The 20,451-nt window shown below is 50.2% G+C and overlaps 1 protein-coding gene across 3 annotated transcripts in view; it reads right to left on the bottom strand.

Annotated features, from left to right (window-relative positions):
* The window catches only part of si:dkey-40c11.2 (drebrin-like protein A), a 26,349-nt gene extending 7,366 nt beyond the window's left edge, over nt 1–18,983 (bottom strand). For all 3 annotated transcript variants that reach the window (XR_010875248.1, XM_067231559.1, XM_067231560.1), the window contains exons 1-4: nt 18,728–18,983; nt 3,496–3,551; nt 3,195–3,310; nt 2,475–2,549 (exon numbers count right to left, since the gene is read on the bottom strand). Coding sequence is in view for 2 of the 3 variants with exons in the window: in XM_067231559.1 (XP_067087660.1) it covers nt 2,475–2,549; nt 3,195–3,310; nt 3,496–3,551; nt 18,728–18,813 (333 nt within the window). In the remaining variant the exon portion in view is untranslated. The remainder of the gene's footprint in view (nt 1–2,474; nt 2,550–3,194; nt 3,311–3,495; nt 3,552–18,727) is intronic.
* Nucleotides 18,984–20,451: the final 1,468 nt, after the last annotated feature.

Here is a 20,451-nt window from a genome sequence, read left to right as displayed (position 1 = left end):
GAGATGACAGACCTCTGTGATCATGCGGGCCCTTCCCTCAGGGCAGTGCCACCGCCGACGCTAAGCACGCTCATTAGCACAGGGACTACACACAGTCCCTCCTCCGCCTCTCCTCCCTGCACCTCCTGGCCCTCCTCTGCCACACCCACATCCTCCCTCCCCTCTTCTCTCCTCCCGTCGTCTTTCATGCCAACCTCATTCGCGGCACCTTTTCATTCTCTCTGTCATTACCCATAATCCCACCTGTCTCTCCGAACCTCTGACATCCCTCTATTGACTATCAACGTTTTCTTTTTGGCATGCCAGCCCACTGTCATTGACGAAAAGTAAAACAAGCGCGACTGTCTAAGCTCGATATCGCCAACGCACGCAAATGCCGGTGGGTCTTTGTGCTCGACCTGCACACACTGTATCACACTGCCAGCCAGAACATGTAGAGGGACACCGAGTTAGAAAGACAGAGAGAGACAGAGAGTGAGAAAAAGTGCCGCGGGGGATTTTGACTGTGTCACAGCACATCCTCTTGGTATCAGTCCCAAAGCAAGGAGCTTTGGGAAAGCAAACAATAGTTGTTTTCTTTTTGTAAGGAAAGGTTCTCCGCTCTTCCAGAAAGACAGTTTGTTAAGGCTCCAAGAACCAGGGTTGGGTTCAGTACACAGTGCATCCTGTCACTACATATTCGACCACATGGGGGCGTACCGCCATAGATACCGTTCCAGTGCTATTGGAACTGTGATTGTCTGAGTTTGTATGGCAGCTGGGGTGCGTGGGGATCTTCGATCGCATATACTTTCTCATCAGTTCTCGAAAATACTGGTTTAACAAGATGACTGCTAGATGTCTTTAGGGAAAGTGATGCCAAAAGCAATAAAGGGCAAACAGGTTCCATCAAATCCAAGTCATCATTTACCGATGAAGTCTCTGTGTTATTTCACTGAATCCTTCACTTCCCCAGGGAAAGGGAGATGAAGTATGCAAAGTGGTAATATCACAGCTTAGGCGCTTGGGTCAAAACAAACATAAAAGACACACACACACACACAGAAACTTTGTAAACGACACGCACACACACACAAACATACGTAAGCCCACAGTGTCTCAGATTCTGAAGGGGATAGTTTCAGATGGCGTTCACAAGGGTTCCCAGGACAAATACTTCATTTAGTGTCAAATGAGAGACCCCCCCCCCAAAAAAAAAACGGAAAAAAAAACAACAACTAACATTCCACGGATGCTTGTGGAGTTGACCGGGCGATGCCTTTATAAGGGGTCTGGTAAACGCAGGCCCAGCCTATAGGCTGGCGAGAGCCAATAAAGCTCTCTCCAGTTTCATGGAGATGTTAGATAAACACAGTTCCAGGGGCACACAGGGAAGAGAGCCAACATGGACCTGGACTACACACACACACACACACACACACATACAGACACACACACACACACATACACACATACAGACACACACACACGCATACAGACACACACACATACAGACACAGATAATCAGCATGCATAAGTCGTTCACATTAATTCTCAACTTTTCCCCTCTGTTCCATCCTAGTTACTCCTATATCCACTGAGACTTGTTTGCACAGTGTGTGTGTGTCTATGTTAGCCTCTCAGAGTTCTCTATCAGTGGCACCAGAAACAATTGAGCCCCCAGAACCCTGCCCCCCCCCAGGCTCTCACCAGGCTGGCATGGCCCACACACCAGAGCAGAACCCCGAGCTAGGAAGTTCACTGAGGACAGGAACCCAGGAACAATAGAAGGTAAACTGCTGTGTGTAAATATAGACCAAGAGTCTATATACAAATATGTGAGCAAAGCCAGAAACAAAGAAAGAAAGAGTTTATTTGGTGAGTGTGTGTGTGTGAGTGTGTTCCTGTGTGTGTATTTAGTGTGCTAGTGCTCGTGTATGGGTGTGTGCCTGTGTATGGTGTGAGTTTGGTGTTTCTGGTCTGTGTGTTTGGTGTGTGTTTGGTGTGTGTGTGTGTGTGTGGTGCGTGGGAGAGAAAACATGACTGTTCATTCCTTCATGCCTGGTCAGGCCAGTTCCACTCTCCCACACCACAATCACCTCAGAATTGTCTTGACAACAGTAACTATGGGACACCCATTTCACAACATGACATTGTTGGAGGGAAAACACAATCATAGAGAGGGAGAAAGAGAAAACACTCACATCACCAACAAGACCCAAAACAGAAAGGAAAGAAGGACAGAGGAAACAATAGGAGATGGTGTGAGAGAACGAGAGAGAACGAGAGAGAGAGAGAGAGAGAGAGAGAGAGAGAGAGAGAGAGAAAGAGAGAGCAACTTCTACAGTTCTGTGATCATGCCCATGCTGAATGCCACTAAATGACACAGCTGCAGTGATGTCATCCTTTATGGGTTGCAAGGAATCCCATAAACAATAGGAGAGAGAGAGGAAGAGAGAGAGGGAGAGGGAGAAAGAAAAGAGATGTCGGTTTACCTTGAAGAAATTCTTGATGGCGGGCACATGGCTGGCACATTCCGTCCTGCGAAACTCATCCACGTTCTGACCAACCTGCAGACAAACCCAGCAAAAGCACACACACACACACACATACACACGCACACACACACACACTATAACTCAGAGTGTGTCAGAGGGTGGAGAGTACAGCTGAGATTCCAGCAGGCCTCTCTCCTCTCTATCCCAGAAACCTGGTTCAAATTGATCCAATACAGGCCAAAATGACATCCATTTACTGTACTGCGTGTGTTTGTGTCTGTGTGTGTGTGCCTTTGTGTGCTTCGCTACCTCACTGCTTGACTGGCTACAGATGCAACCTCTGACCCCCACACATTCCACGAGGTCGTCATGGTGACAGGACCAGCAAAGCACACTGGGAACATTCTCAGCATCCACCAGCGCGTTTGAACGTGATTATGGAAGTGTGAATATTCAATACGTACACGAGTGTGTGTTCCCACAGCAAGTGCCAGTCTGGTAAACAGAGTCTGCTTGTTCACAGACACATTACAAACACTGACGTTTCCACAGAGCACCAATCAAAGCACAGTCTACAGTGGCTAGATGGAATCTGGCGCCTTGAAGCCAATCAAATCACAACTCCCGACCAGCGGCAACCAGTCCGACTCCCTCTCACTTCATCAGGGAGACTTTCTTTAACATGGGGGAGGGGCTGATGCAGTGTGCGTCCCTTACCCAGGAGATCATAGCGATACGGGGGGGGCCTTCTGGCTCCACTGCAGCCACCCTGCAGACCCCGTACTGGGGCTTGGCAATGTGAAACTTCCCTGCCAGCTCCAACACACCTCCAGCTGTAGGACAGAGAGAGAGAGACAGAGAGAGAGAGAGAGAGAGAGAGAGAGAGATAGAGAGACAGAGACAGAGAGACAGAGAGAGAGAGAGAGATCACAAACTGATGTCATCTTAAGGTTTCCATTCTAGAAACGTACAGTAGAGAGTGATGTGGAGATAATCAGGATCTTCTGGACGATCTTACCTCCAGAGTCAGTCAATTTAAGGTTGTTGGAAACCCCATCGTAGGTGAAGAGAGCCCTGGAAAGACACCGACATATTATGTATATTTATTCCAGAACCACCCTGTTTAATTGAACTGATAATTGATATATATATATATATATATATATATATATATATATATAATATACCAAAACCTGCTAATATTATTCCTGGAAATGTTTCATGTTAATGTTGTTGGAGTCCATGCTGTTTCATTTAGCAGACTAATGGAAGATCCATACCATAAGAATTCCCAAGTACAGCTGGGTTAGACCATGTGTTAAGTCTATACACACGCGTAAAAACACAGACACACAAAACCAAGACCTATGTGTTTGGCTTCAGTCGCGCATTCTTGGTTCAAACCCAAACGACCTTCCCCGCAGTGTGAAGCATCTCCAAACGTGACCGGAGACACTATCTCACACACACACACGACACTGACACGCAAACACTTCCTTCTCCCACTCATTCTCTCCGCCTCCTCGTTCACTTCCTGTCTCTCCCATCACCTGTCCTAAGCCGGGAGCCTGGCGTAAGACAGGGAGGCGCTTACACGAGCTTAGAGATAACACAGCTAATGTTTTGCCGTTTCCATGGTTCAGGTAGCTGCAACTGAAAGTTATGCAGGGACGGGGGAAGCAGGCTTCTCCAGTGTTTTGCTACGCAGGAGAGAACCTGTCTTACAGCTCATCTCAGTTCATCTCAGCTCAACTCTGACTACTGGGCATTCACATGGGAAACTGAACACCTCACGTTCGGTATCAGCAACAAGGAAGGCAGTATCAGTTTAGCCCGGATACTTGTTTTTCTGAACTATGTTGTTTAGTTTTGTTGATAGGGAAAGGCTGTTTGCTGATACTATACTGTAGCAGTACACAGAGACAGTGTGATAAATGATCCTCTCAAAGCATGAAAGCAACACCTGCAACAGGAAGTGGTATTAATCTCATTGTTTGCCCAAAAGTAAAAAAGAGCATGCTTAAATCAAATGTAAATTTATTAAATGAGAGCTTAATGATTTTTCTCTTTCTGCACTATTAGAAGTGCAGTTCAAATGTACTGATTTTGAATATTCATGTACGTATTCAAAACGTTAACACACATGTAGTATGTTTGTACTTTAGTATACATAAAGTATCATTCTTGAGGTGAATCGGAATGGATTTTTGTTGCGTGAATCAGGTTTTCAATTCACACAACACCTGCAGTGTCCTGCAAACACAGATATTGGCATCGATATCAAACTTGAGGAGGTGTGTGTGTGTGTGTTTTGGTTTTTGTATGCAGGATCTACCAGGGCTATAGCCAAGCCAGGAGCCCTGAGCAACACAGTGATACCACTCCTAACAGGGTCACCATGGAGATATCAGCTGCCAGTCGGCAGCAAGGCTGAGACTGCGACTACAGTTGTGGCCTGGCCCAGAGAGACAGAACAACACAGAACATGGAAACACTGGAGAAACAGCCACTTCCGTTCTTCTCTCAGCATGCAGTCACCTCCCCTCATTAACGCTCTGAGATAAGTCAGCAGATCACATCCCCTCAGTCCTCAGGGAGCTGCTCATGTTTCATCCCGTACATTTTTTTTTTTTTTACAGATTATTACTTTTACTGAGAAACGGCAAACAAAGTAGAAAAAGAGCAAGAATGCCTTGTATTGGCAGGATTTCTAGCCAACATTCGCCTATTGTGCAGACACACAGGTCATTCTAGAAGTTTGTATCAGGGCCACACTGTGGTGTACAGACACGAGCAACTAAGGACAGTGGGTTCTTTAAACCTCATCTTCACTGTATATGAAAACCAGCGGAGTACACTAATCGCGTTTTCACGTCTGAATTAGTATGTTATTCTGACTGCATTGTCATTTGGTGAAACAGTGAACAAAAGTGTCTGTGTGTGTGTGTGGGGGGGGGGGGGGGGGGGGGTTGGAGGGGTAGTGCGTGCGTGTGTTGTAATGTGGACACAATGCCCTTGTTGTGCCCCCTGTTGTGATAGCAGGGCGCTGGCTCAGCATAGCTCAGCCAGGCTGACACTGCCAAGAGACACTGCTCTCTCTCTCTCTCTCTCTCTCTCTCTCTCCCTTTAATGCTCTTTCTTTCTCTCTCTTCTTATTTCCCTCCCTCTCTCTATCACTCAGTGCACGCTGTGAAAGAGTCAGGAAAGCTTAGCACTGCTCATACAAGCTCATAGACTGCAATCACCTCGTGTCATGTCACAGGCTCCCTGTGTGTGTGTGTGTGTCCTCAGTCCTACGTCATCCTAATCCGATCCCAGACAGAGCCGTCCAATGACGGCCACTTCCTTCAATCACACCGATTGGCGCTCCGTCAGAGGTCGGAGGTCAGCAGCTCTGGCAGCAGCACGACCAGTTCAGAGGTCACCTGGGATGCTGAGGGAGTCACAATTACATGGAAATATCCCCCGCCCACACAGTCCTGGCTAAATACAGAGCCTAGTGCTTAGTCAAGCCCCCACCACACGCAAACACTGCTGGCTTGTTCTTCTGTAAGCCTGTGGGATGGCTTAGGAAAGGCCAAGAGTGAGGAGCCAGATTATAACATCGGCTCCAAACAGTGTACCACAGAGTTCATGGTATGGTTTAAACCTGAATTCTTTCAGAAGGCCCAAGAAGGGCCCGACAAACACACAAACACATGGCTGCACCCGATAGCTTATCTGTCAATCTCGAGCCACCGAGGCCTTGACTGACTGTGTGTAGGAGTGAGGAGTGGGGGGGGGGGGGGGGGGGGCAGCGTCTAATGGGGATAGTTAATGGGAGCCAGAGCTCTTGGTCTGATCCTCACACATGTGGGTTTCCTGAAAGCACTGGCTGATGAGAAAAACACAACCATGTCTGCACAGCAGCCCCCAGCCTCCAGTCCCCAGCCCCCAGCCTCCAGCCCCCAGCCTCGGCGATCATTTCTGTCTTAGTCATCGACAACATCAGAGAAGGAAAGCGGGAGAGAGACAAGGAAATGACAGAAAAAGGGGGATGTGAGGAAATGAAGTATTCTCCCAGTAGTAAAAAAAAAAAAAAAGCTAAGATAACTAATTGAAAAACATGACAATAATTTTAAAAAGGGAACAAACAAAATATGTTGTCACCTCTGGGAACATTGTCAAATATTTTGCGGATGGAATTAGGAAGGAAATCTGTACATCATTACTGCAGCACACTAACCACAAAGTCTATCATAAACAAATGAGAAGTCATTCATGTCTTAGCATGCATACACACACACACCCACACACACACACATTGAGAAGAAACTAGAGCCAGTAACAACAAGAGAGGTTTTCTTTGGAGTGCAGGAGAGCGAGCATTGCCGCCAAACAAGCACCGGTCCACCACCATCACAGAGATGAACATGACTTACAGTGAGCACATGGTGTCCCACACACGGCACAGCTTCCCTCAGACCCACACAGGCATTTCCCATTCCCAAAGCCCTCTAGGCCACTTCACAGCAGTGTGTGTGTGTGTGTGTGTGTGTGTGTGTGTGCGTGTAGTTGTGGGTGAAGTACAGGGTTGGCTGTGGAAACTGGAAACACGACGCTCCACTCTGCGAGTTCTCCAGGTTCACTCCTTTCTGTCCTGCTCTCTTCAAACAAACCCAGATCCTTATCTACTCGGAGACACTCTCTCTTCTGGTCCGCTGTCAGACGGGCTTTGATGTCCTTCCTCCACCCCTCTGTGTTTACAGGAAGCAGGAGCGATGTGGACTCGCTTTACTCATCCCCGCTCGTGTCCTAATCCCCTTCCCTTCTCCTTTTCCCTTCACTCCAAGCCTCTCTTTAATGGCCCGGCTGTGTTTTCATGTCTTCGATATCTTCAATCTTCCGTTTGTATCTTTCGACGGTGCCTCCTCCTCTCTCGCGGCATCCCCCTCTCCGTCCATCCGTCTTCCGCCCCGCCCACCACCATCGCTCATGTCGGTTGCATCCCAGAAGCCTCTCTGCTCTCGGTGAATCCGTGAGAGCTTTGTGGCGCTCACACACTCCTTCGTCTTGATGAAGGTGCGCTCCAAATATGTCTTCTTTCGGGGCGAACAGAGCTCTCCCGTGATCCCTCTCTGACAGGATATCACTCAATATCTCCCCCCCGCTCCCCTGCCTCAGCCCATACAAGGTCGACTGCAGAAACGTAGAGGGGGAGAAGGAATACGTCTCATTCTTGACTCCTTCCTCTGTTCACATTCTGGCCACGCTCAGGCTCTCCGCCCTTGCCCGCCTTCAATCCGTTTTTCGTGTCCGTGCACTCGAACAATGCTTTTCTTTTCTCACTTTCTAATTCCTTATCAAACTTACGCCCTCCCTCCCTCCCTCCCTCCCTCCTTGGCTCTGAGTCGACCTGGGGCTCCAGCTTCTATTTATAGCCCGTCGGTCTGTCTGTCTCCCCTCACCCCCGTCCGTGTGTTGGTGCGGACGTCTGAGACGTCCCCTCAACGCAGCGCTCATTTCCTCTCTCCAAACATGGACAAAACTGCCCCTCGGAGCAGCGGCCCCACATCCCTGTCAGTGACCCCTGCCATGGCTCTGTGCATTCCTTTACATGTCTGTCTGTCTGCCTGCCTGCCTGTGCTTCTATCTGTCTGTCGAACTTTCCGTCTGTCTGGCTGTCTCTGGCTGGCTGACTGGCTAGCGGCTTGGTTGGCCGGCTGGTTGGCAGGCTGGCTGTGTGGTCTAGCTGGCTGTCTGTCTAGCTGTTTCGCTGGATGTCGGTCAGGCTGGACTGAATAATGCACAGGCCGTGTTGCTGTAGCAACAAGGTTTAGGCCAAAGAGAAGTTTTGACCTATGGTCAGACAGCAGACGCAAATCCTCCCTCCACATGTACACACACACACACACATGCGCGGCAGCGGAGGTCTAATGAGAGCCGGCCAGCCTCCTGCTGAGGTGCATTGCAGGGGAGGACCCAGGGGAACATGGGGCAGGCTGGAGCAGCTCAGATATTGAACAAGCTAAAGAGCCCCTGGCCAGGAGGGCATGGGAGGGTTAACATGGAATAGAAGTTAGCATTTAACATGCTTTCCTCCTCCTGGGAGGAGAGGGGGAGACTCCAGAGGGCTCAGCATGAGCCTGGTACTGTTATTACTCTTTAAAGACAAACCAAATAAGTTGAAAAGACATTCTTTACAAAGTAACAGTGTCCCCCGCCAAAGGACTTCAAGTGAGGTTTGTAGAAGTTGGAATAGTTCCACACCGGGGTGCTTTATTGGGGTTTAAACTAACGTGAGAGCCTTTCCCTTTCGGACGGTAAACACTGTGTCGTTAAATGAGTGCTGCCTTGCCGAAGCTGAGCAGACAACAAGAGAAATGTCCGACGGGGAGGAAGTTGAGTGTGAGTCAGAGGGATGGCTCCATTAAGTCTTGGCAGAGCCCCGCTCTGCTCTGTGGGCATGGGGCTGCCTGGCACAGCACTGCTGACCTACTAGCCAAGCGGTGCCAAGTCATTATCATCAGGGTTCACAGTGGCCAAACATCTACTGAAAACACACACACCTCACTCAACGCTCCCGGATGACTCATAAAGGTCAGGGCGTTGAGGGTTAGGCCTCGTAGTCCGAGCTCTGGATGTGGATGAGATTCCGTTGGGACTGGTCGTGCAGAGAAAACGCGAGACTTGGCCGGGCTGTGGGGGGGGGGGGGGGAGTGCTTTGCGATCTCACTCTGTGATCCGTCTCCAACAGTCGACAGACGCTTGGAGACTGCCCCGAGGAAATGAGAGACGGGGCGATGGAGCGGGGGAGGGGGGGGGCGGAGGGGGGAGGAAGGAGAGGAGGAGAGACGGCGAACGGGAGAGAGGGAGAGAAAGGGGAGGGATAGGGAGAGGGTAGGCGAGGGGAGAGAGAAGGAGGACCAGATCCAGTGTCCTCTACTGTACTGGACTGTCCATGAAAAAAGCCCAGGGGCTGCTGGGAGCTTACTGGTTGAGGCGAGGGACTCCCCTGGGTGGCCATTACACACCAGTAGAGCTATTTGGGCTATTTCGAGAGAATGAAGGAGCGAGTGAAGGATGATCGAGCTACGAGGGGCTCAGTAAGGGGAAGAAGGGGGGAGGAATGAAGAAGTAGGACGTGCATGCCATGAGGGGAGAACAGGCCGAATAGTTGGCTCCTGAACAGTGACAATGAATGAGTGTAAGGTGGGACAGAAGCTTCAGTGTACACAACTAATAGGGGGAGATATTTTTCAAAGTAAAAGAACGTTTTGGACAGCGAGGAGGGGAATCAGTGAGGGAGACGGGAAAGGGGAGAGAGAAAGGGGGTGGGGGGGGGGGGGAGGAGGGAGAGGCAAAGGGGATGGAATGTTGAGGGAAGGAATGGAAATTTCTGTTCTCAGCAGAAACAGTGGAGGGTTTAGTACATGAACATGACACAGTGAATCAACAAACAAATGCATCTTCCTGTCGGTGGCCAGGAGTACAGGGAGGAGAGAAGACAGGAAATAGAGAGTTTATATTCATATGTAGGTTATACATGAACACCATATTTTACATATCAATGGTATATATACCGTACACATACGGTATATATTTATATCTTGAGAGAGAGAAAGATAAACAAATATGTATCTTTTAGTTGACTTATAAACCACCCTTCATGCTACATTACAGTGTGAGGTAGTAGAATAGTATTATTCTTTCCAACACGACGCCGTCCAAAGGCTTGCATGAGTGGAGACACAGGTGTCACGCAGAGCCGGTGCGTGCCAGTCGGTAGGTGACAGACCGAGGGTTCCTGAGTGTAGCGAAGCGCTTGAAGGACAACAGTGTGTCTAGGGTTACCGCCTAATCCCTAGATCACCTTAGCCCTTAATTGTGTAAGCAGAGCTGTATGTGCAGCCATTACTTAGTTACCCCAGGGCTCGTGTTGTAATCTAATCCCCGACCGCCACGCGTGTTGTGTGTGAATGTCTGTGTGTGGGATTCGAGGGGGTGGGGTGTAGACTGTGACCGTTGTGTTGAGTGACCTATGGCAAGCCATTGTTGCCGTCTGACCGCGACTCGGACACACGGAGAGACAGGGTTCGTCGTATCGGCCTCCGTTTAGACCGGGCCTGCTCCAAAATATCCTGTCTTAACAAAAAGTGTCCAGGGGTTTTCAACGCAGGGGGAGGAAACAGTCTAGACCACCACTGGTGTGTGTGTGTGTGTGTGTGTGTGAGAGTGGGAACAGGAGGTGATAACAGAGGGAGTCCACATTGTCCTGTGTGCCCTCTCCGGCCCTGTTCAGCTTGCTCCACCATCATCAGAAACCCCACGCCACGGTGGAAACAGCGCCCCAGACTCAAACCGCCTTACACGTAGCGACAGTATCACTCGCTCATTGCTAAGACTACCAAACACAGCGACCAAATCCCAACATTTGCTCTCTCGGTCTTCACAAGCGTGCAAAAACCCAGACAACAACGACCAACCTCATCCATTTACATTTACATTTACATTTAGTCATTTAGCAGACGCTCTTATCCAGAGCGACTTACAGTAAGTACAGGGACATTCCCCCGAGGCAAGTAGGGTGAAATGCCTTGCCCAAGTACACAACATCAGTTGGCATGACCGGGAATCGAACTGGCAACCTTCGGATTACTAGCCCGATTCCCTCACCGCTCAGCCACCTGACTCCCCAGGTCATCCGTCAGGACCTGATGTTTTGGGGGGTTTCTGGCCCCCGGGGAATGGGTTGCTTGAAATGAACAGGCGTGTGGGATTGGACGCGACAGTTCCTCAGCCGTCTGGGATCAGGATGTTCTGTTCGCTGGGCTTCTGCTCCGTGTGAGCTCCCCTCCCACACTAGGGCTCCACAAGTCGTCAGGCCCAAAGTCAGCAGCCCTTGTTATCAGAGGCCGTGTACTGAGGCTGATGGCGATAAGACTGCCCGGAGGCCCACAGAGGGGGTTGTGCGTTCAGGAAGAGTTCGGTTTTTTTTGTTGGGGGGGGGGGGGGGGGGGGGGGGGGGGGGGGGTTGCAGAGAGAGGGGTGCGTTCGAGAGTCGGGGGGGATGGAGGGGTGCACGAGGGGGGGAAGAGGTAGGAGGGTCGAAAGACTAACGGGAGAATTCTAACGTAAGAGGGGAGGGGGAGAGAAGTGACACGCAGGGTTGCATACGGGGGTACAGGGGGCGTGAAAGGGGGTGCGTTCTGGGGGGGGGGGAGGGGGGGATAGGTTGCATTCTGTACGAGGAGGTTGCCAGGGGGGACAAGAGCTGTCGGGTTGCTAGGAGACGTCGGCAGGCGTGCTATACGGGTGTACGTTCGCAGGAGAACACGGGAGACGGGGGTTTATTATGGGCTGGCGTCTCTTAGAGATGCTGATGGGGTTTTAGTGAGAGGGGAGGTGGACAGGATGGAGGGCTGCGGGGGGGAGAGTGGTGGGGGGTGGGGAAGAGGACAGCCGAACGAGGGGAGTGAGTGATGACCAGACCCTCTGACTCGCTCCTCTGGGACAACTCTGGCATTTCCTGCCAGAGCTGTCCGACACACACACACATACCTCCTTCTGTTCTTCACAGTGGTGTTACGCGTGTATAAAAAGCGCACAGCAGCACCGAGGGAGGAAAAGGGTCTGTTATGTTAACAGGAACGAAACGAGACTCTCTCGCAGTCGTTCGTTTTACGGGGATTTTTCTCTCTCTCGCCCCGGCAGCGTTGCTCGAGTCTTTGATTCTTTTGTCTCTGCTCTCGCTTTGCTCTCCGCTCTTCATCCCTCATTCTTTCCACTCCTCGTAGCCGCTCTCTCTCTCTCTCTCTCAACCTTAACCTTTTCTCTCGCTCCACCCTCCTCTTTTCTCTCTCCAATACGTCCTCTTCTCCTCCTGTCTCAAGTCTCCCTTCCTTACAAACCGCTCCTCCTCTCCTAAACTCCCCCCCCCCCCCCCCCCCCCCCCCACCCCCAAAAAACTAACCCACAACCACCTCCTGTTCCCAGGGGGGTCGTCATGACAACACCGCTGACCATCCTCTAAACAAACTAAGCGGAGAAGGCCGCTGAGTACTGGTTGAATCGCGGTGGGATCCTAACAGGAGCCACACGGACGCATCTCCCTGTGTTGCCACGGCGCTGTCTGATGAGCTGCATGTGCAGCGTTAATTCGCTTAGCACGATGCAGCAAAAAAAAATTGCCAGAGGAGAAAGAGAGAGGGACAGGCAGACTGGGAGAAGGGGAGGAGGAGGGAGGGAGACAGAGAGAGAGAGAGATGGAGAGGTTTAGCGAGGGTGTGGGACTCATAATTCGTCATGTATAATTAAGCTGACTTCAACCATTCTCCAACAGAACAGAGCAAGAGGAGAGAGATTCAGTGTTGTTGTTTGGCCCACGCACAAAGAACACTTAAAATAAGCCAAAACAATCCAAAACATGACAAGACGTTGCAGCCCTCTACGGAGACTCATCACAGCAGTACTGTCACCAACTTCTTCGAGACAAAACAAGAAACAAATTAACCGAACAATGAGAGTTGACGCACCAACACGCCCAAAAATCGACCGAACCAACAACTTGGTGTTTCAGTGTATGCCAATAAACCCCCCCATGGGAATTATTTCCCATTAGCAAACGCCCTAGTTGTTTTACAGCTCCGTCGCACGTGTTTTTCGAACGCCTCCCTCTTTCCCGAGGAGGACACAGGGGTCTCGCTGCCACGAGCTCCAAGGGTCTTTGTCTGAGGGCGGCTGGAGGGCTCCGCATGAAGCCACCTTCTCAGGGCAGCCTGGTGGCGTCTCCTTAACCTCCGAGTACCTCTGACGGGAGCCAGCTGTGTTGGAGCAACTCCGATTCCAAGGGGGTTTTGGGGTGGGGGAGGGGGTGGGGGGGGTCGGGGGGGGGTTTTGAATGGGGGTGCACAGAGAGCTCTCTGTCTCCCCCTCCCCCTCCAGCGCGGGCCTCAGCCTTGGGAAGCCCAAGGAAGCCCACACAGCAGTCAGTCATCGGCTACGGCAGGGGAGGGGAATATTTCCAGTCTTCCCGAGAGAAAGAGGGAGAGAGAGAGAGAGGTGGGGGAACAGGGACGTACTTTCACGACGAGAAATGTGGCGTGCCACACAGTGGGCAGGGAACAAAGCCGTTCGGCACGGTTCCATGTATTTCAGCATAGCGTTTGTGCACTGTGGCACTTTTGTTTCAATCGATAAACAGGCAGTGGCGATGTAAAGCGAAGCTGGCTTGGTCGCGGATCGCCGAGGAACAATCCCTTATTGTCGTGGGACGCATCGGTGGGGAACGTTTCCTCTGGAAACATTGAGCGAAGGAGAAGAGGATCAGGTTTGACCGCTTGTCTGGAACTGGATACAGTGAATGACAATAAGTCAGGTCAAAAAGTATCAAAAAGGCTCAGGGCATACTGACCTGAACCACCCATGCAGCCAGCCACACGAACACACACACACACATACAGATGAACACAAATACACACAAACGCACGTGTATACACACATGCACACACATACATAAACACGACATAATCAGTGTTTAGGAGAGCAGCAGCCAGTTGTTTGGAGATTATGCTAGCTCTCCAGCTTCAGAGCAGAGCTCAACATGGAAACTTCCAACAACAACCAGTATAGCTGCCATCACCATCCTCAATCTGCCACCCACAGACCTGGCACTAAATCAGGCCCATATCGGGGTGTGATGGGCAGTTGAGGATGCAAGGGGTGGTTGTGGTGGTGGGGGGGCAAACTCGTCAGTTTTCTGTGCATCTTGGCTTCATCCAGACATAGAAGATGTCTATCGTTGCCTTGACGAGCAGTGCCCTAGCTCCATGCCCCTCACTTGGATGGGAACTTTCGAGACTCTCTCCCACACTGCGCTCGACCTCATTAGCGGCCCTTAGCTAGCCCCCCCAACACCCCCACCACCACCCCCTCCCCCACCCCCCATCTCCGAATAACTAGATTTGAGTGATATCTTTATCACAGAGATCTAATACTACTGTATACACACAGTTCTGGGCCGAGGTCCAGGGTAAATGACGTTAAACTCGCCATCCAGCTATTTATACATCAGATCAATCACACAGAGCTTGTTGTCACTACGCTTGATAACAATGTAGACTGGAGCTTTGAAGGCTTATCGTTCTAGAAAACAGACTGGCCGTTTTCCTGTCTTTTATAATCTGATCTGTAGTGAGCAGTCGGATTCAGGATATAGGCCTAAACATCTAAGTAGCCACTAGCCATGCGTGGATTACCAGTAATACTAAACCGGTTGTATTACGGTGAGTGTTATTGGAGAGGTTTCTCTGGAAGTGATTGTAGTATAACCACCCAGGAACACTTCAGTGCCCAGCACTCCTCAGACTTAGTAAGCCACTGCTAGTGTTTAGACACATAATAGTTGTTTAGGTTAACACAGGCATGCTTGAAGTGAATGGATTTTATTCTGTAATCACATGGAGCACACAACCTCTCCCTGGTTCTCACACACACACCAACGACACGCACACACACACACATTTGCAGGCCGACACGCGTGCACAAAAGCACAGAACGACACTGATAAACCCGCACACCCGCACACACAGACTTCCACCGAGTAATCGGAGACTCCTCTTCTTCAATCATGCATGGGCATGTGGAACCGTTGGCGAATCGGCGGAACAAAAACACCTGAAGGCTAGGGAAGTCCAAACACCAGCGTTTAGGAACAGGTGAGACGTCTCACGCGACATCAAAGACAGACTGGGAGAGAACAGAGGAACCGAGGGTAATTAATACGCGAGATGAGACGGGTGGTCTTAGTTTCACCATGGCCCCATAATTAACTGCCTCGAACCTAGCATGTGAATTCAAGCGGATAACGAAAAGGAATCTAGGAACATTGAAATAGTAGACTAGTAAAAGGTTAACCAGTCATACAAGGTGGGGCTATTGTGGTCTGGGGTGAAGGCGTGACATGAAAATGTATCTAAAGGTTTTGTCATGAAAACCTCGTAACACTTTGAGATTGGACTCTTGAGGTCTCCACCGAGTTCCTTCTTGTTCTTAGGAGGCTTGCGGCTTGTCAACTGGTCTTCCAAGCCTGTGTGTCATTTGCACTCTGCAGGAAATGCTCGCTGGGTGACGAGGCGTTGTGAGTGGCCGAGCCAGCGGATGTCGACTGAACAAATCTGATTTGGATTAGTGGGGAAGTAACTTCCAGTGGCTAGGCTGCGACCCGGGTGAGAGTGAGAACAAGAGGCGTCGAGCAACAGGAGGAGGCACCCAAGCTGCAACTCTGACTGTGGTTCCTTCAATGTTTCAGCCCACAAAGCAAGGAGATATTACGACATAAAAACAGTTTTTGACGCCAACATATCTCTCAATATGTGGGAGTGGTACACCTCGTATTTCGGAGAGGAGATCTCTCTTTCTCACACGTCTCTCGTGCCTTTTCTGTCTCTCTCGCACTGTGACTCGTGAATAAAGCAGGGGAAAATGGATTTGAAAGGAAAGAAAACAGCCAGCGTGTGTGTGTGTGTGTGTATAACCAGTGAGCTCAGCAGCAGTGGTCATAACTGTGGTATGCATCACGGGGATAATTCACACAGACTATCATCCTACTCACACACACACACCCATCTACAGTAAACAGAGAGAGCGAGCCAGCAAGGCTACAGCCAAAGAACAAGGTGTAGTAGACATGGCTTAGTCACCGAGGCCCACAGATGTCTCGATACAGTCCACACCCAGCCCTGATGAATAAGGGTCACGCTCCCACGGAGTTCCAAGCTAGTCCCGTCGGATCGTGTGGGAGAGGAAGAAACTGAGCCGTGAAAGGCTCGACGAAGAGCTGCGTTCAAAACGTGCACGATAAGCGCGCGCGAGTGTATTTGGCAATTGTTCACGATGGTCCACTTCACTCGTTTCAAAACAATGCTGCTTGAACGTCGGACTTGAACGTTGGCCATAGATGTTGCCAGGCACCCTAGTTTAGACGGATACTTCTAGAAAGACGATGAGACTATGCCCTTTGCTGGCATGGGGAGACAGAGCCCTGAATATCTGAGGTGTTTTATTCACTCATGAAAAGTGAGAAAGGGAAAAATGTTAGTCCTTGGTACCTTGTAGCTAAATTTAGCCTTGGCTGCGTTTCTTTTACGAGAGCTACAAAACAGAATGCAAAAGTGTGTGAGCTCATACACTGGCAGACATACAACTCGCTCCTCGCAACGTTGGCTTTGCAGGAACAGTATTTACGTGACAGTGTATGTGTCGCTTTAGAAGTGCGTGCCTGTGGGAAAATACATGTCGGCTGCAAATTGACCTACACAGTAAAAAAAATTCCCATAACCAAACCAAAAGCTCTATTTCCACATAGATTGTGTTTACCTTTTCACACAAACATACACATACACACATTTAGACACATAGGGTTGTTATGACGTATGGAACCGATTTTTCTTAACCACAGGGCTGGGCAGAATGGAGGGGTCTGGATGAGGGACGCTTTGAGGCAGCCCACTCTGTTTCTCTGGGCCTTCCCACACTAGAGCTGTTTCCCATTCACAACCCAAGGTCATTAGATAAAGCACGCAGGGACCTCAAGGCCAACACCGTGGGGGGGGGGGGGGGGGAATGCTACAAAACAAACCTCCCCCCTCAACCCGACCCTGCTCAACCCCCCATTCTCTTCAAGCAACATCCTTTAGTCTCTCTCTCTCTCACACACACACAAACACACATACAGAGTTTAAATGCAGCTCTATCCCCTACAACTACTTGGAACAGACAAGACCAGGGGAATGATATTGTCATCATTGTGCCCTTCTCGCCCCGGCCTCCCCTCACCCCAATTCAGTCCAGGCTGACAGTTTTTCAGAGAGTGTTAATCAGACTTCCAGAGTGTTTCCTCTTTAGTGGCGAGAACTGTTTGTGGGTGAGTGCTTCACAGGCAGGGGAGGAGGTTGGCGGTGACACAAACCAGAGTTGTTACCAGCGGAGTGTTTGGTGACCAGACCAGAGTAGGATTCGCACAAAGCGCTTCCCCAAGCCTGCTTGTTGATCTCGAAACAGTGGCACACATTTCCCCACTGTTGAATTGTTGAAACGGCAAGCTCGGCGTGGATCTGGAGCGTTTACTAGCAGAGTAGCATGCAGACCGTCGGGCCTAGTAGGCCATACTGCATGAGCTTGCTCAGCAACGCTGTGACGTCATGTCTGCTGCTGGCACAAGTAGTGAACGATTACAGAGAAAAGGGGGTGAAAGAGAGAGAGAGAGAGATAGAGAAAGAGAGATGCTGTTTGGATAAGCTGTTTGGATAGGCTGGATAAATCACCATGACTACTGCACTGCCAAGCCTTGGCACTAGCAGTGAGGGGAACACCAAAGTGAGTGTCAGCTTCACTTCTAAGTCTTCACAATTCACCAACTCTGTCTCATGGCTACTTTGGTGGTTGGGAAGATTGTTAACAGTTCAATCCTGGGATATCTAGCTGAACATTCCGAGAAAGAAAATGTGTAAACAGTATGGTGTCCTTCGAATGGAAGGTGAAAACCAGGTGCCCTGCAATGCAGTAAGATATGTCTAATGCAGAATGTTCTTGACCCACTTGAAAGACACACTTGTTCTTCCTTTGTGTGCATGTCTGTTCCTACGTCGTGATGGTTGATGCTTGACCAAAGGCCGTTATAATACAGGCCAATAAATGCGTCCGACTTCGATGGACTGCTGTTGCTGAATGACAAAGCATCTCAAATATCTCCGTATCGACAGAAACCCGAGAGGTGCCCTGAGCACAAAGGACACACTCAAAAAGGCGAGGAGAGAACAGCCGAGTCACTGAACGCGAGGTCAGAGCGTAGTCCCACCGCCGCCAGCCAGGTGCTGTGCGCGACGCACAGATAGCCTGCCAGCCGTCCGGCACGCGCATTTCTCTAAACCACCTCCACTTCACCTCCGCTTTCCTACCGGATCTGAAAAACTTCGGTGCTCAACTCCTCTTAGTATAAGATCCGTTAGTGCTCATAGAGACCTGGTCCGTGATGTCCTTTGGTCAACTCTGTATCCCTTACGCTCGTGGATTCATTAAAACCATGAGATGCGTTACACAACACGCATGCACTCTTCTGAATAAGTAAAACATTGACATACAAGTCAGGCTAAATACACGAACAATTAGCCTTGTTTATGCACTCTTTAAAACATGTTTTCATGGTTAGGTTGAGATAGAAAAGCTTGTTAGATGTGGCTAAATGTGGTAGGAAAACGGGATTGATTTTTTACCAGTTGGTGGATGAGCGGGGGTTGAGAATGTCCTCTTTGGCGGTGAGCAGCGACAGGCTGTAGGTATCAAGGTTGACCGCTCGCATGATGATAACGTTTTTCAATCCACTCCCGAAAATGTCTTCACTCTTTTAGTCGCTCTTGCGTACCAACGGTAAACGGCAACACCGAAACAGTGATGCGCTTTCACGGCCGGTCATGCAAAGTTTGTGCAAGTATCAATTTGGAGGTTACAGACGGTGCGCCAACGGTCTAGGCAGGCTGCACACACTGCGTGGAGAAGACTGCCGTAGCGACTCTTGTGCGCTCTGATGGAAATAAGTTTTCAGCTAAAGCCCCACCTCCCTTCGTGAGGGTGAACGACACAGCTCCACTCTGGAACAGTAGCCTAGCTTTCCTCCATTCCGTTCAAGCCTTTCGAAACTCGGACTTTGCAAGGCGAACGTGTGATTGAACTAGGAATTCATTTTCACATCGTTTATCTGTTAACCAACCACTTTATCTAGCTTTCACATAAACACTCTCCGTGAATCAGTGTGTGACTGTATTATTGCTTCATTCATATTTACAGAGGAGTAAAATACATATACTGTCTGCCTTTTTAGACAAGCATTGGGAGGGGGGGGGGGGGGTGAGCAACAGTCTGGGAAGTCCATTAAAGCTGGTGCTGGAGACATGGAGGGTTAGAGGATGGCCACGATGGAGAGAATAGGGGGGCACCAGTGGTCCTGTCAGCCTGTCTTGGTCTCTCCAGGTCTTTGAGAGAGCCCACTCCATGGAGCCCCTTGGCAGTCCCCAGAGAAGTCATTTACAGTGAGGGCCATTTCCAGCCCATTCAACGATCCCAGGGACCAAGATCATGGGAAATGCTTCAGAGGCAAGCACGCTGTCAAAACTGAAGCCAGGGCCATAGGGACAATGCATACACACACTGAAAACGCACACACACACACACACACACACACACACACACAAACATGTGCAGTACACACACATTGTTCATTATGTTTAAATGTTCACTGTTTGCACCTGCCCACCAAAGTAAATTCCTTGTTTGTGACCACTTACTTGGCGATTAAACTCGATTCGGATTCTGAGTACACCTACTGTACACACACAATTTCCAGTGATCGCGTCTACTGATCTCGCACGCAGACAAAACTGTGTGTGAAGCCGTAACCACATCCTAAAAGGAGCTGTCTTTCTAAATCTGATACAGCATGCTTTTTCCTGGCAGCGTTTGCAACTTCCCTTCACGTCTGCATCAACCAACGAGGTTCTTGACTAACAGTTGCTTCAGCCATGCCACCGCGTGTTGTCACCCCCCATTGGATCTCCCTGCAACATCCTCACCCTCATCCTTCACACACACACATCCATCGCTCCAATCGCGGCCCAGGCGTACATGCCAAGATGTGCCCCATGCCCATGCTATTCTTACAGCTTCCTGCCATTAGGGTCCTTGCTGGCCCGGGCCACTCACACACACACACACACACACACACATCCCAGCCTCCGCGTGTGAACCTCTGGGCTGTTCTGCTTGGCTTCAGAAGACTCCGGCATTTCCTCCACTGGGGCGGGGTGGCAGCTGTTTGTGGGGGTGGGGGGGGGGAGGGTTGGGCAGGGGGTGGTGGGGTTGATGGGGGCTGGGGGCGTGCAGAGAGTTTTGTGTTCGTTGACTGAGGCTAGATCCCTCTCTAGATTGGGGGGGGTGGGGGTGG

Source organism: Osmerus mordax, chromosome 28 (genome assembly GCF_038355195.1).
Source record: "Osmerus mordax isolate fOsmMor3 chromosome 28, fOsmMor3.pri, whole genome shotgun sequence".
Taxonomy (NCBI): Eukaryota; Metazoa; Chordata; class Actinopteri; order Osmeriformes; family Osmeridae; genus Osmerus; species Osmerus mordax.
The sequence above is the reverse complement of the archived record's forward strand: the minus strand, read 5'-3'. Positions and strand labels throughout refer to the sequence as shown.